At 36.1% G+C, this 15,885-nt stretch overlaps 1 protein-coding gene across 2 annotated transcripts in view; it reads right to left on the bottom strand.

Annotated features, from left to right (window-relative positions):
- The window catches only part of DPYD (dihydropyrimidine dehydrogenase), a 327,901-nt gene that overhangs the window by 85,253 nt on the left and 226,763 nt on the right, over positions 1-15,885 (bottom strand). For both annotated transcript variants that reach the window (XM_058808550.1, XM_058808551.1), the window contains one exon: positions 434-554. In XM_058808550.1, coding sequence (XP_058664533.1) covers positions 434-554 — 121 coding nt within the window. The remainder of the gene's footprint in view (positions 1-433; positions 555-15,885) is intronic.

Raw genomic sequence — 15,885 nt, 5'->3', positions numbered from 1 at the left:
GATTAATACACCTACTGGCAAACTTATTTGCTGCCACATTGTGCATTAAGCTCCAAGGAAAAAAATATATATACCTTCAAGTAGTGTATTTTTGTTTTCTCAGAACACACACACCATTTTCACTACTAAATATAGGAACAGGGGGATTTACAGTGGTATGGTAAGCATATAAATATGACAGAAGTAAGAGCATGCAGAGAAATACTAGACAATTTATTGTTAACAGTCTAATGTGGTTCTCTTCATATATTGCTCTATTCCAGATGCATGAACAAAATTAGGAAACCTTTCATCACTGTGCTTATTCTAAATATATCAAACAATATATTTTCCTATTAGTTTCTGTTGTTATCTGTTATTCCAGCAACGTTCCTTTCTTACCCCATGCCGCAGATCAGTAAATCTGCACAACTTGTGCACTGGAGTCACTCACCTTCCTGAGCAGCCATTGCAATTTTCACAATATCAGTGACATTTGGGGTCAGTTTGGCAAAGAAAGGAATGTGAACAGCTTGTCTAACCCAGCGACAGATGTTCCGTACCAGCTCTGGATCCTGTTCAAATAGGCCAGATAAATATAGAACATAATTAAAAGTAGTATGAACAAAAAGTATATTAAGGAAATAGAAAACTTTGCTCTAAGTGGCTATGCTGCAATTTTGTAAAATTGCACATCAGAACTGAGCTTCATCTCATTAGTTAACTTATTTCAACACACCAAGTAACTGCAAATCCACTACAGAAAGGTTAGTTTGTGAAAAAAAGGATTTTTTTTTTTCAGAAGACAAAGATATCACAGAATGTTCCCTTCTCAGAGAGAGGAAAATACCATTTTGGATGACAGACTATTTTACCCATTTCTTTTAAAAAATAATTTTCATTTTTAATGACTCACTCTATGTAAGGTACATTAAAAACAAGGAGTATCCTATAAAATAATGTGAATCTGAAACATTGTCTGATCATGTCTTGATCAGAACAAGGATGAATGGAGGTTGCAGGGCTATCAGAATGCAATTCAGCATTTCTGAACTCTGAGAATAACTTGGGATGGTCATAGTGTAAATGAAAGATCAAAATCTCTGTTAAAGCCAGAAATCGAAATCTTCAAGTGTTAGCTTTTCCTGATTTCCAGTCATTTACTTCTCTTATGGAATACATCTCATGTAGACAGTAATCAGCTACCCTTTCCACTGAGGACAGCTCAGTGGAATAATACCTGCCTCTGGCACATGCAAGGGTCCTTGCTCAATGTAACTCTTGTTTTATTTTTCTGTGGGCAATTCATAATGCTCTTCAACAAGTACCTTAAAATTTGCAATACTGATGCATGGAAAACCTGGTGCATGTTCTGGTTAAAAATTGAATGGTGCCATTACAAGATTCAGCACAAGTATTACCTGTGGGTAGGCTAATCAGTACTGCAGCAATTATTTACATTTACTAAGTCTTTATCACTCTCTCAGATAATGAAATCTGTCATATATGAATAATCTTCTCCCTTTTGGATATTGTAAAACTCAGAAAGTTGTATTGCTATGTAGTAACCGAGAATGGGATGAGACTAAATGAAATTTAATTTAAAACTATCCAGCAGACACCAAGGTTGCCAATCTAGTGAACACAGGAAATATCCCCTTGTTGTTTTTCCTTTTTACACCAATGGCTAAATACAAACAAAAACCTCACAGGCTGTGTTCCTAGAAAGTACACAGTGCTTGACATGAATAGTAAAATCCTCAGACTTAGCTCTGGCATCCCAATAAAAGCGGTGATCTCCCGCCCATGCAGCTGCCATGAAATATGCATGAAACGCTGCACCGGCAGTATGAAAGTAGTTGCAGCTTTGACTTTCATTTCTGTTTTGAATTTCCTTGAGGCCCAATGCAGAAATGAGAGACCCTCCAGAAGCCATGAATTGTATATCCTTTATGTTAATTTTTCTCCTTAGAAATCCTTGTGATAATGTTCAGGATGTGGCACCGCATAACTCATTATGCTGACTTCCTTGTGCTTATAGCGCTACCATAAAAATTCCTACTCTAACACACTGCCTTAAAAAATTCAATTATTTTAAACCCCATTGAATACCTTTTTGGGAGACATCTTTCATAAAACTCAGTTTTCATCCTACCTAAGACAATTTAACTAGCTCGTCTTTCGTCATAAACAATAATTGTTTGGTTTTTTCCCCTGAAAGTAAGTAAAGATCTTTATTTTCAATCAGTTCTATTTCTGACAAACCAAGATTAATGCAATTAATGCAATGGAATGGTCTTCTATTTCTCATGCTAGTAAACAGTTTAAATATCTGATTGCACAGCACATGATTAGAAAAAGCCTTTTTGAAAGGCTCACTTGTATCAGCCTTGGAAAACTGCCCATTTTTGGTCCCCATACAATCACAGGTAAATTAATAGGAAAATAATTCAAAAATTCAAGTGAAGGAGGTAAAATCTTTCATCCTATTTCACTTAATATTCCAGGGAAAAAAAAAAAGAATGTTTTGTATGTAAACACTGAAATAACAAAACAAAAGTTAAAACAGTGCTCTGTTGTATAGTGAGACAGTTACTGATAGAAATTGGAGATGTGATGAATTTTATACGAAAAAATTAGAATTCCCATTAAATTTGACAATTCTGAACTGAAACAGGTATTTCTGAAGGTAATTTCCCCCCAAAATGTTTTATACAATTAATTTGCACATTAAATAAATCTCATATGAAGAAAATGCTGGTTAACTTTAAAAAAATGCCAGTTTACCCTTGTGCCACACGCAAAAGCCACATCCATGTGATGTATCTTGCTGCTTCCCTTTACAGTGCGAGTCCTGCAATGGAGTTGTGCTGGAACATCCAGATGAGCCTTTTTTCCACTCTCCTCCTCTCCTTGCTCTGCCTCCAGACCCTGCTGCTCGGGTTGCTGCTGGTGCAGTGACCAGCAGAGAGGCACCTGAGCCCCCCCTCTCCCCTCCCAGCAGTGGCACTGGCAGTGCCCATTGGGCACAGCCTGAGCATCCCTGCTGCCAGAGGGACTTCTGCCATGAAGTCACTGCCTGAGAATACCAGAGCTTTTGTGCTCTACAGACAAGACAAAAAATGTATTCAGAAAGAGGAATAATATCCTCACCTGGTTTTGTTCAACTTCAAGTATTCTTCTTTAGACCGCAAAGAGAAGTCATTGTTAATTTATAAATTTTGTAATTTCTTACTCTGTTTTCACTAAGGACTTGGAAAAATGCATTCTAAGCAATCAGATGGCTGAAAACCAGAAGATACTGATGTCACTGGACAGAAAATTTTCATAGGAAATGAATAAACTACATTTGTATAATCCGTGGAAGTTCACTGGATGGTGCACAACTTCTCCGCAGAAACTTCCTTGCCTTTAGACTAAGACCAAATTGCAGAGGTCACACAACAACACACTTTTGAGAAACACTAAAGTGATTAGATATAGAGAATTCACTTCTAAATGCAGTCATTGACTAAAGAAATGCAACTCAAAACTTCAGATTTCTGAGAATACTAATTTGACCCATGCAAAAAAGTTTTAAACTCAGGCACAAATTTAGCAAAGTAAATAGCATGATACCAAAAACTAATTTTTAAGAGGTTATGTACAAGTATCCTTTTGCCTAATTCATTTGACTGATTGAGGACCTCCCATCTCCTTGGATTTCTGAAAGACCGACCTCAATGCACAAATCGCTTTTTGCGATTCTTTCTTGGATTTATAAAACATCCAAGGATAAGCATGTAACTTGTGAAAGAATGAATCTTGAGGCCCAATAAATCAAATTACAAAGCAGTCAGTGATAATACAACACAAATATCTTTTTTTAGTCCAATCTAAGTTTATGAAAGTGCCTGCAGCTTTTATCATTGATAAAGTGGTTGACGAAGCTTGCCTAGTCAAGAAATATTTTCTAAAAGGCTTGCTACGTAAAATGTTACTAGCTGTAAAAACAGCTGGGCATTTGTATTCACAAAACCAACAATAGAAACTAAATAAAATATTCTGCTTAATTTAGTAGAGGAATGTACTGCTTTTGGTTCAGTCTACCATGTTGCTACAAATTACCTTCTTTCATTACACATAACTGGGTTTGTTGGTTCTTTCATTAAGAATGATACAGTGTGATTGCAACAGAACATGTAGCATAATTTTACACTGTGTGTCAATCCAGAAGAATGAACAAATGCTCCAACGGACTGTAACATCTATTGCCAGCACACTTTGTTTATCTGCTGTATTTTAATTTTTATTTAAATTTTATAAAAATTTTTATTTAAATTCCATCTAAATAAAAGCTTGGTAAAATTATCATTGGCTAAAACGTTATATTGATTCATGCACCGTAACTACAAGAATCTGTTGGTAATTTAATACCACATAAAGTCTCTTTTGGTATAAGCTGTACATCAGCGTGTCTTCTGTCTTCCTGTTAATCAAATAATGCTTGTTTATTCCAAAGGCACAGGAGATTTGAATGTTACAGGGGTTGTCTTTTTACTTCCCTAAGCAACAGTACAGAATCATTTTTCCTGAATATTCATTATAGCCTTGGGCTAGATGAAGCTTTTAATCCTAACTACTCATTGCCAATGGGTAGATATACTAGAGGAAAAACAACTATTCACCTTTTTTTTCTAAATGATCACATGATAAGCTTAACTACAACCATAACTATGAGTATAAGTCCTCAGAAATTAAAGCAGCAAGTTGTCTACTGATTGCATTTGGCATCAGTAATGAGATGAATCCCCTGTCCTATCAGCCCCAAGGCAGATCCATCCTGCATGTTTAAAAAGCAGCGTGAAAATGCTGTGCACAGAGTAGGTCACCTCTCCTTGTGTCTCATGGAAAGAAACAAAACCATGATGAGATTACCACAGAAATGTCTGGCTGCAGATTTTTGAAAATTTTTATTGTGACCTATTTTCAGTGTTCTTTCAGGGCCCTCATTTTTGCACTACCCTGTTACTGCACAATCTTTACACTGCATTCAGAACACCTCTCCGAGGTAGAGAATTACTATTATACCTGTTCAATAAATGGAGAGATGAGAGTCAGAGGGCCTGAGGTGCATCTCCACAAATCACCTTGCTTTGGTGCCCAGTTTTGCAGAAGTCATTTGCATAAGGACTTAAAAAGGTTTGTCTGTCAGAATCTTGCAATCTTCAGGCTGTCCCTAAATAATGGTGGCAGTTCTGTCTCACTGAGAGCAGGACAAGGACTTGTACAGTTCTGGAAAGAATGAAAATGCAACTTTTCTCAGACCAAATCGTGACTCTGTACATGTATGAAGGCTTCATTACATAGACCTATTGGATTTATCACTACATATCACGTTGATAATTTGTGTTGGTCCATTATTCTGACCGTGAGGATGGGAAGTTCTAGATGGCACAATGAGTGTTGCAAGATATAGCAAAACCTTGCATGTAAAGTCCTTAAACCTCATCTATCATTGACTACAATGACCTAAACAAAAAAGCTTCAGAAATGAAAATATTTTATCATATTTAATGTAAAAGTCTAATCTTCCTCATACACGTCAAATCTTTGGTGGCCACAAGACTATTCTGATGTATATTTGTTGCCTATGAGTTTTATGGCTAAGCAATGCATTATTTTAACATGTTTGCAATTTTAAATGCTGATAGTAAGTTACAGAGGACTTATTTTTTATTAATTTAGCTCACATGAAGCAGACATAAGATTTCTTATGTGCAGATAGGCAAGGGTAGGCAAGTGCAACAACAGTGCATCCTTCTCATGGCAGATTTTCTTTCTGTACTGGTTCTTCACACAGAAATCTTGTATTTCTCTTGTATCTATTAGCATTGGAAGAATTTTTTTTATGAAAAAATGTTCTATAGTTAACTTCTCATTCTGAGCAGTAGATAGATTTTTCAAAATAGTACCCATATCTATAGGAAAAGAGGGAGAGCTTTTATGATTACAAGAATGATGTAGCATAAGAATAAGTAAAGCTTTCTAGGTGAGAATTTTCAAGACTCATCTGTTAAATTTAATACATGTACTACTCTCACTTTACTGTTTCATTCAACAATAGTCTACAAGGGAAGAGTTAAACCTATCCTCAGTCAAATTGCTATCTGATAGCCCAAGAGGACCCAAATGCATCCTCATCTGAAAAGCAAAGAAGGAGAGGAGGATCTTCCCCTATCTGCTGGTAACCTCCATGCAGCAGGTCAGCTTTCTAGAGCATCCTACTCTCCCTCTAAACATTCCAGTGGCACTACTGCAGTGTGGAAAGGTAGGGACAGGATACATTTGGAGCAGCTTTAGAAAGTGAGTAATGTTAATTTTGCGAGGGTAGACCCCTCACATATTCAATCCACTCTACTGTCTCAAAGTGTACCTGCAGATCTGCATCTTTTACAGAGATCCCATAAATGTAATGAGGATGTACTAGCCTGACAAGCTGTTAGTTTAAATGTGTCTACCCCATATTTCTTGTCCAGAAAACCATTAGAAAATTGTAACTTAAAAAAAAAAAAAAAAAAACCAACCAAACCCTAATAACAGGAAAAACCCAACTCTGTGTGTGAAGAACTATTCCTTTGCTTTTCATTAAAATATGAAGAAAAAGTAGAAGTATGGGAATTCCACCTTAAAGCATTGCACATCAGTATCTGTAGCCTTCACTACTTTTATATATATATGTATATATTAATGTGTGTATTTTCATATTTATCCTTTACACCACTATCTCTTCTCTTTCCTGTATGAGAGGCACAAGATTGTCTGCATAAAACTGTCTCTCTCTAAACCTACACAAAATTTCCACTGTACCAAAACACAGAATTACAGTCAATCACTGTAGCAAGAGTCACCACTGCAGAATCTCGTGGTTAGTTTTACTGCCTTCTTACACCCTAGAAAGGAGCAGTTTAGGTTGTGCATTTGTCCCATTTCAAACTTAATTAAAGCTAACAATTTGTTTAAAGCCTGTCAAAATAAGGGAAGGATTTCCCAGGATAGAAGATGAATAACTCTCAGCTTCTCATCTAGAGTAAAAAATTCTTCCTCATTTCTCAGGAAATTTGACAGCTTTTGGTCAACATCTATTGACCGCAGCTGTCAAAAAGAAAGAAATGAAGCGGTTTAACCTAAGGCAGGAATAACAGTTTTCACGGTTGTATGTGAAGCTATCTATATATATTAGGAAAAAATTTAAAAACTGGCCTAAATTACATCAGAGGCTTGGGTTAGCCTGGTCAGCCTCACAAAAATGTAGCTGCTTGTTGAGAGCTTATATCCCTCCAGCAAGAATCCATGATGTATGTGATCTGAAACCAATGCCACACAATAAATTTTACAGATAATGATAGAATTCAGGATTCTTTTCCAGTCAATACTGTATTGCTTTTTGTCATAAGATCCAAGATGTACTAGTTTAGCAAAAAAAAATCCAAAAGAACCAACCCCCCAAAATTCAAAATCTCATTAAATATCTTCTATAAAATGGTACAAGAAAATCCCTTTTCATTCAGGATAGCAATTCATCCAAAGATGAATAATTTCATATTTTGTTCTAGGAGAATAAAGATGTTTCATCCCACTTAAGCCTTCAGCTTTTATTAATTAATTTGCACTTTGAAACAAGAGGTCTTGTCAATGTGAAGGGAGGTTGTAGAGGTGGAGTTTTTGGAAGCATTTCTGAAAGAGCAGAGATTCAGATGAGAAAAATTAAGCAAATTCCACATAGTTACCATTTCACTAAACTACCATAGCAACAATGTGCTCTGTGACTACTGTTCACTGATTTAATTCAAGGACATACTTATTTTCTACTCTCTTATACACTCTAAAATGCTCCTTTCTTTAAAAAAAGTCTTTAGAAACAAGTCTACTAAGTAAATGAAGACATTTATGTTGTTTTTGCACAGCAAAATATTCCCTTTATAATTTGAACAAAAACTGTTATATTTTTAAACTGAGAAGATATCATATGACTTATATAACTAAGCATGTCCTGCTAGTGAAACAAGCACATTTTTGCTTACAAAATACTGCATATTAAGATGTAGAAGTTTAGCTTGGAAAATACCCATTCATTTTTGCAGACTACATTCATTCTTTTGGTTATAGATTTATCAATTAGGCAAAAAACATTACCACTTGAAAGCAAAGACATATTTTTATATTTAAATTTAATTTTAAAAAAACTCCAACCTTACAGAGAGTAATGACTCCTGATTCATAATGTTTTTTCTAAAGTAAAAATCTAAGTGAGAATTGAGAGACCTGACTGAACTTTCTTTTTCCTGTGGTAAGTTATAAGAACTAAAAAACTCCTGTCACCTAGCTCCATTCCTAGATGCTTGGACTTTATTAATTTAAGGTAAAGCTGCAAGAAAGGTGTCAAAATTTGATCAGCTACTCCTTCAGATCTGTCATTGCAAGTTCCACTCGGGGGAGCCTAATTGAGATTCTCCTTTTCTTCCAGTGATACCAACGTGTCACTGGGCTAGATCAAGTCACTCTGGATTAGGTCCAGGTTTTGGGCATGGCTGAACTGAGAAGTCATAACTCTGAGACCCTGTTGATACTGAGAGAGATAACAGCGGGCATTGAGAAAAGCCAGCGGGAGACTGGGGCTCCTACTCCTCATAGGACTCACAGGCTCTCCTCAGTCTACTTTGTAAAACTGAAAGAACAAATTGGTGCACATAAAAAAAGAAACTTTAAAATCAAAAGCATATAACAAAACAAATCTTAAAAGACACATAAAGGGTTTCTATAGAATCAGAATTTCAATAAATTTTTCAACTTTAGCAGATCCCTTTCTTCCTTTTTTTCCTTACTCTGCTTCGGTATCACAACTATTTCTCCCTATGTCAGCTCTTTAATTAGAACCTTTGGAAGATGTAAAAAGCACAAGACAAATAACCTTTGATTGCCTCGCTTCATAAAAAAAATTAGAAAACTACCTTGTTATAGGGTTTCTTTATTGTAGTACTCACTGGAGCTGCACAAATCAATGATGCTTTAGGTATGTCAAAAAACAGACAAAAATAAGCCAAACAAAAAGAACCCACTCCAATGGGTTTTCACTTACCTAATCTAAAAGCTGCCAATTTTAACATAGGTCAGCATCCAAACTCAAGAATACATTTATCAAAGTGCTGTGAGATCCTCTTTGGACACTTTATTAGCAGCATGGCACTCCTACACCCCTTCTGGATAATGCTGCACCTCATGACTAAAAACTCATGTGCAGACAAGGTCAAAAATGAGCTGGAGGTTTTTGATTGACCAGTACAGGAAAGCAGAAAACATATATTTGTGTTGGAAGTAAGAACAGCAATTAGAGGGATGTCAAGATCAAGCACAACTGAGACTTGAAAGGTTGGTAGCTGCCTTTAGTCAGCTTTGTAATTACTCCTTTTTCGAATTACAGAAAAGCTTTTTGTTTTCTCCCCAGCACAAAGAGGAAAATAACTGAATTTGTTTTGAAAATTGATTCCTCTCTCTGTGAAGGTGGTTGAGCCATAGTGTTTTTCCTTATTCTGAATGTTTGGGTTTTGTTTCACTTATTTTTAATTTGAAAATGTTATTCTAAGCAACCAGAAGAAACACCTCTGTTAGAAAACACTCTAATTTAAAAATTAACTATAAGACATTTTGTATTTGCTTATGGTTACCTTACATGATAGGGAAAACAGTCCTTTTGTTTCATTATGATAGTCTGATAAAACTTTAGCAATGAGCATTTATAGCTATTGATTTTAATGCAATATTAAAGGCATTTAATTCAGATGATTTTCTTTGGTTTCCAGAATAAAGATCACTAATAGTTGGCCTGAAAGGTTGAAGCACAGTTGGTAGTCCAAATTACCAAATTATTTGTTCCAATATCAACTGGTTTAAATATTCCAAGTGAAAAATACAAAACTGCACATTTACCATTAGTAAACTTCTTGGACACACTGATCAGAAAGATTTATTTAACAGTGCTGGTCTACGCAAAGTGTTGACTAATAAAAATGCCTTTTTTACCCCTGACAGAACAAAATATTTTCTATTGGTTGCTTCTAGCCAGCCAAAATAATGTTTCTCATAGCACTGTAAAAAGTGGAATGCAGCATGATTAAATAATATTTCAGCTCTTTAGTTCATGCAGAGGTCACCTGCTAGAAGGCAAAAGGGTTTGATTAGGTTTACGTCATTTGTGAAATATTCTAAAGGGAAGCTCAGAACTCGAATATGTGAAGGCTGCAGCTACAAATAGCTTTCTCTTGTGGTCAGGTAGGCAAGCTCTGTCCTTTCCTATAATAATAAGGTAGAAAATACTAAATAATTGAGGAAAGCAGAAACCTTTGAAACATGAAACATGAAACCAGGGAATTTAAAACCTATGCTCTGAGAAGAATTTGCCACTCAGTTTTAAAATGTTCATCAAGGTCATGTATTCACTGGCGTAAAACTGAAACCACAGAAAGAAAAAATTACTAATGTGCACCAAGATAAACAATCTTAAAATATTTTATTTTACCTGAATATTTATTTGCTGGTGATCACTTTGATTCCAGTAAATCCTGTCTAACAGATATCATAGTTACAGAAAACTGCAATGTCTCATGGTGCAATCACATATTCAGACGTACGTCAAAGGGCCTGGGCATTTGCTCAAGTTTTCTACATTTCCCTCTTCTGAAAACATCTCAGGGCATTAAAATACCATTCCAAGAACACGTACAGGTTGATATTTGGTTTAAAAGTTAAAAAAAAGGGTTGTTCCTTTATGGGAAGCGCTCACTATATACTTCATTGCTGTTAGGCTACTGTGTGTCATTAAAATAGCCTAACAGTGCCAGGTCACTGATAAAGTGACCAAACCAACCTTCCCTGTGACATCTGTCACCCATAATGTGAATTTCAGCAGAAATTATTCCATCATAGCAAGATTGAAAATTAAGTGTAAATCCAAATAGCTTTCATGTCTTCATGATTTTCAAGGAAACAATCAGTTTTACATTTGCTAAGGCATTCTGTAGAGAATGCCTTCCTTACATAAATATAAGTCACCACACATAATCAGTATTTCAAACCTTATTAACAGCCATAGCATGTCATTAAAAACTTTCAGCAAGTTGGTATGGCTGTTAACATTATTGCCGAATTTATAATCCCTTTTTATTTTCCATTTTGTCTTTTGAGTAATTCAATTAGAAATCCTTCAAAGCAATAACAGTGGATTAAATGTTGTCAAACCACAATACGAAATTACAGAATAGAGTTCTGATGATGAATTTATTAAACTTTGCATTTCAATTCATTTCTCCTTGAGTGTATAAAAAGCAGAATTCTTTAGACAAAACACCAATTAACTGTCGTACCTCATTATTAAGTATTGTCTCTTTTTAAAAGATAGAATACATGAGGACATAAAGGATGCATGAAAGAAATCAATTTAAATCACAACTTTTAATTACACCTGAATCCTGCAATGGTACAGAAAAAGAATGAATTCTCATGTACTGAAGGAAGGTGAATGTCACTTACCCAGGAGTGACCATAAAGCCAGCAAGCTTTTCCTGCTCAGATTTCCAGTGAAATAGCTCATGAATCAATTTTTACTTTTAAAGCAACTCAGCAAAAGGGTTTAGTTTATGAGGAGAGTTCTGAAGAATGAAGAAATAGAGAAAGAAAAGAAAGAGACATCTGACAACAGAGAAGATTAAAACCAATGCAAAGAGGTTAAACAACAAAACCAAATTATCATAAGGGATGATCTTAGACCATGATCAGCATGGGACCACGAACGTAAGTCCACAAAACACATCTCCTGACCAGCCAAAAAGTGTGCTTATGTCTACATTTGTAGGAGTTGAAGCGGGCAATCAGTTGCATCCTTTCTCCCTGCGCATCCTAGATTCCTTCCCAGCAAAACAATGCCCAGTACAGCACATCCCTGCACACAGAGTAACAGCACCACTGCATCAACCAAGAAATCCTTGTTTCTCAGGAACTGAATTTCTTGCTTCTGTTGAGCTTTTCCCTCAGTTGAACTACCAAGGCTTCTCTTCATATCCATTTGCTTGGGCAGCAGGCAATTTCCCTCCTCTCCCCAGTCATTCAGTTTTATGGAATTTACTGCCTTTGAAACACTTTGGACACTGAGAAACATGACTGAAAGAGGTCATTTGGTCAAGACATGCCCCAAAGCAAGAAAGGGCAGTGGCAGATGCAAAGACACTGAGATCAGCTCAGATTATCTTTTGAAGAACCAGCCAAATGGATGACAGAGGCCAATGCAAGAGAACAACAAGATGTACAAGTCCTGAAACTCCACGACAAACACCACCATGAACCTGACTTGGGCTGGTTTATACTGAATTTTGGGTGACAATGTCCACACTGCTGCTACAGCCCAATGCAGCACCACTCTGCTGTACTTTGCATTAATTTGTAGCAATAACTGATACAGAAGAGAAGAGCAAGAACTAATACTGCCTGCAGGACTCAATGAATTATACTTAACCAGCATATTATTGTAGGCTGATAGTAGAATGTCACATGAACACAGATATAATCAAATTCTGTTTGGGGCATCATTTATTTAAAATACTTCAAGCTCCTTGCTGGCAGAGCAACAGCAAATTAGCATGCTATGCTGTGCACTTCAATTAAAAAGCAGCCTCATCTTTCCCATTTCCAAGGTACAGCAGAGCAAATCTAATTGTGCCATGCAGTCAGCTCTCATCTTCGCAGAGTAACCAGGGCTTTGGGGTTTTTTTCTTTTTGTTTTTGACAGATTTGTCGTCCTCTGAATGAGGCAATGTAGGCTTTTATGAAACTTGCCTCCTAATTGCAGGCAATAAACATAAGCACAGCCAGCAGCAGACACTGTAGCAAGTACTACTGAAGCAAAATGAAAATAAAGGTAAGAAAAGAACCACAAAGCAAGTTCATTTTACATATTATCTGAATAGTTAAACCACCAGAATCTGGATTTCAGTGCTCACAAGAGACATATACATTCCTTCTTCAATATAAACTAAAAAAAAAAATCAAATCATTCCCCAAACCTAGGGCTTAAATGCTGAAATAGGCAAAGATTTTTTTCTATTTTGGGGGTTAGAAGGTATGACTAATTAATGAGAAATAGTTATATGCCAGGATGCCATTAACTTTTGCAATATTTGCTTATAGCACTAAGGCTAAGATCTTTGCATATGAGATTAGCTGCTTTTGGCTTGAGACCTTGTTCATACTGATTATCTCACTCCAAGTGTACACCCAAGTCCTTTTATACAGTACTCATTTCCTATTCCTGGTACAAAGAATACAGTGCCTTTGGTGAGGAATTGAACAGGGTGAATCCTCAGAAATGGTTGTCTGAACGGACTCCAGGAGAGCAGGTACCGGAAGGTCCCACTCGGACTGGCACTGACACCACCACCAGTGATGTTTGCCACACCTTTGCCTGCCTGAGCTCTAAAAACTACAGATATTGAGAGTACACAGCTCCATCAGACAACATATTCCTGATCTGCATCACCTTGTTAGGGAATTCTTTCCTAATGCACAATTTGAAACATTCAGCCTGCAATTTGCCCCTTGCTCTATCATCTGACATGACAGAGAATAATCTTCTTTTTGTAGCTGCTCTTGCAGCATCTTGTCCCTTCTTGTCTCTTCCTTTCAGGTAGTTGTAAGCTGCTATTTCCTTCCCTCTGTGGTTTTTCGCTGCCCACTAGGCCAAGAAGACTAAGTGGTAATTTTGAAGACTTTGGGTATCACTTGTCCTAATCAATTTTGTTCTAATGCTTCTTGGGAGATGCACATTACAGCTCTCAGATGTGGGGTTTCATCCTAGCAGGAATGCAAAGTAAACCCAGATTACTGACTCAATTTAACTATACATTCTTGGCAGAGCAGCTGGAGAGACTTACTGATCTTTAGACCAAAATCAAAAAAGACAAACACTTAAATTTGTTGGTTTCACATGACATTAATAATTCTGAATATTCAATGCCACTTTTTAGAAGGATAAGTAAGAAAAAAAAAAGTAAAACACCTTTGCATGGTTTCCAGTGAAGGACAAAAAGTGCACCACAAATACATGTTGTCATCACAAGTCAGACGTTGAAATATGAGTGCTACCATTTCACATGCTTGATTCATTATTTTCATAATTTTATGCTAAAATTACTACAGGATTGAACTATAGTGGGAAAGTGACGCTCATTTTATAATAATCTGCTGTTCATATTGTCTTTATATTTACTATTAAATGTTTTGTACACATAGGTTATCTGATTCAAGGAAAATCTGTGCATTAGTGCTGGTAAATGTAATGACAAATTCTATCACAATTTTTAACAATATTCACTTTTATACCATTGCAGATTGTTACAAAAGAACACAAACCTTGACTTTATTATCATTAATCAGCATTAGTAAATATAATTGACATTTTATACAGAACCAGCTTTAAGTAACTTATTGGCAGCCATACAGATACCTCTTAATATTACCCTCTGGCTAGCTATGCTGTTTGGGCGCCAGAGTGTCTGCACTAATGACTTGGAATTAAAATCAAATAAAAGCTGAGAACTGTAATTCAGTATAAAACAAACAGCCATACTTAGTACCCATTTTTATATATATAATTTGGGTATACCAGGATCCTTTTTGATTTGTCGTTGATATAAAACAGTGAAAGCGTTTGATACTAGACGACAAAATAGGATAGAGAAAAATAAATCTGATGTTCCCAGATTTCTACACTTACCCTGTGGGCACACCATAGGAATTGGAATGAGAAGAAAAACTAGACAGTGTAATTAACCTTTCCTTTCCCTTTTTTTTTTAAACAACAGCAAAAAGGCAGAACACGTTAGACATTATAAATAGTAAAAATACACATTTTTTGCCATTATTCTTCATCTCAGCAATTTCTGTAGTTTCTTGAGGATTTAATGTGCTTAGCCATGAAAGAGACCTAATCCTTGAAAAAAATTCCTATGAAGACATGGATTATGTTATCAAAAAGATTTAAGAAAACCTGCTTCACTGTACAACCAGGAAAGCTGCTCTGCCTCTCAAAGCCTCATGCCCTGACTTCCAGATATCAAGTGGTGGTTTTTTTTCAGAGCATATCTGAGCCCTGTCTTCCCCACACCACCTGTGCATGACCTATTTGACTTCAGCTCGGGAGGGCGGGGGGAAAACAACTAAAATACCAAAATACTATCTAGCACTTTTGTATTTTCTGATGGGGTCTCCAGGGGCTACCATGCATGGAAGCCTCCTGAAGGGCTACTGATAAATCTTGTTGCACATATCATTACTTAATCCAGTTTATGCCCACCCTTTGCTTCAATAACCTACATTTAAAATCACTACAATTTAATTTTAGCCAACTCTGAGGAAGAATATCAGGATCTGGCTCTCTAAACGTGGTTTGTTTTATTCATTCATTCATCTAAATAAGTTGATTCTTTTCTGAGTTCTCATTTTGATAAGACAAATAAGAAAACACAGGAAAATGTTTAAGCAAGAGTAGTATATATGAAACATTGCAAGGAATATCCATACTGTATGGGAAAGACAGAAATATTATTATAAAAGCATACATGTATATGTAAAGAAATCTTTCGTTATGGATCTGATCTCCTCCATAGAGAGTCACAAATCCACACGATCGCCCTGAGTGCTCAGATTTTGCATTTGCTTTTCTGATTTTACAATAGCTGAAAGATATGTAAAAACTCATGTAGCCAGACAGCTCCCTACTGACTACACATCTAAGCAACTTCACATGCATACATTACTCCAACCACTGAAAGCTGGAAATAACACATACATAAAAAAAATAAAAAAACCCATGCTTGAAAG

This window comes from Ammospiza caudacuta, chromosome 7, assembly GCF_027887145.1.
Source record: "Ammospiza caudacuta isolate bAmmCau1 chromosome 7, bAmmCau1.pri, whole genome shotgun sequence".
Taxonomy (NCBI): Eukaryota; Metazoa; Chordata; class Aves; order Passeriformes; family Passerellidae; genus Ammospiza; species Ammospiza caudacuta.
The sequence above is the reverse complement of the archived record's forward strand: the minus strand, read 5'-3'. Positions and strand labels throughout refer to the sequence as shown.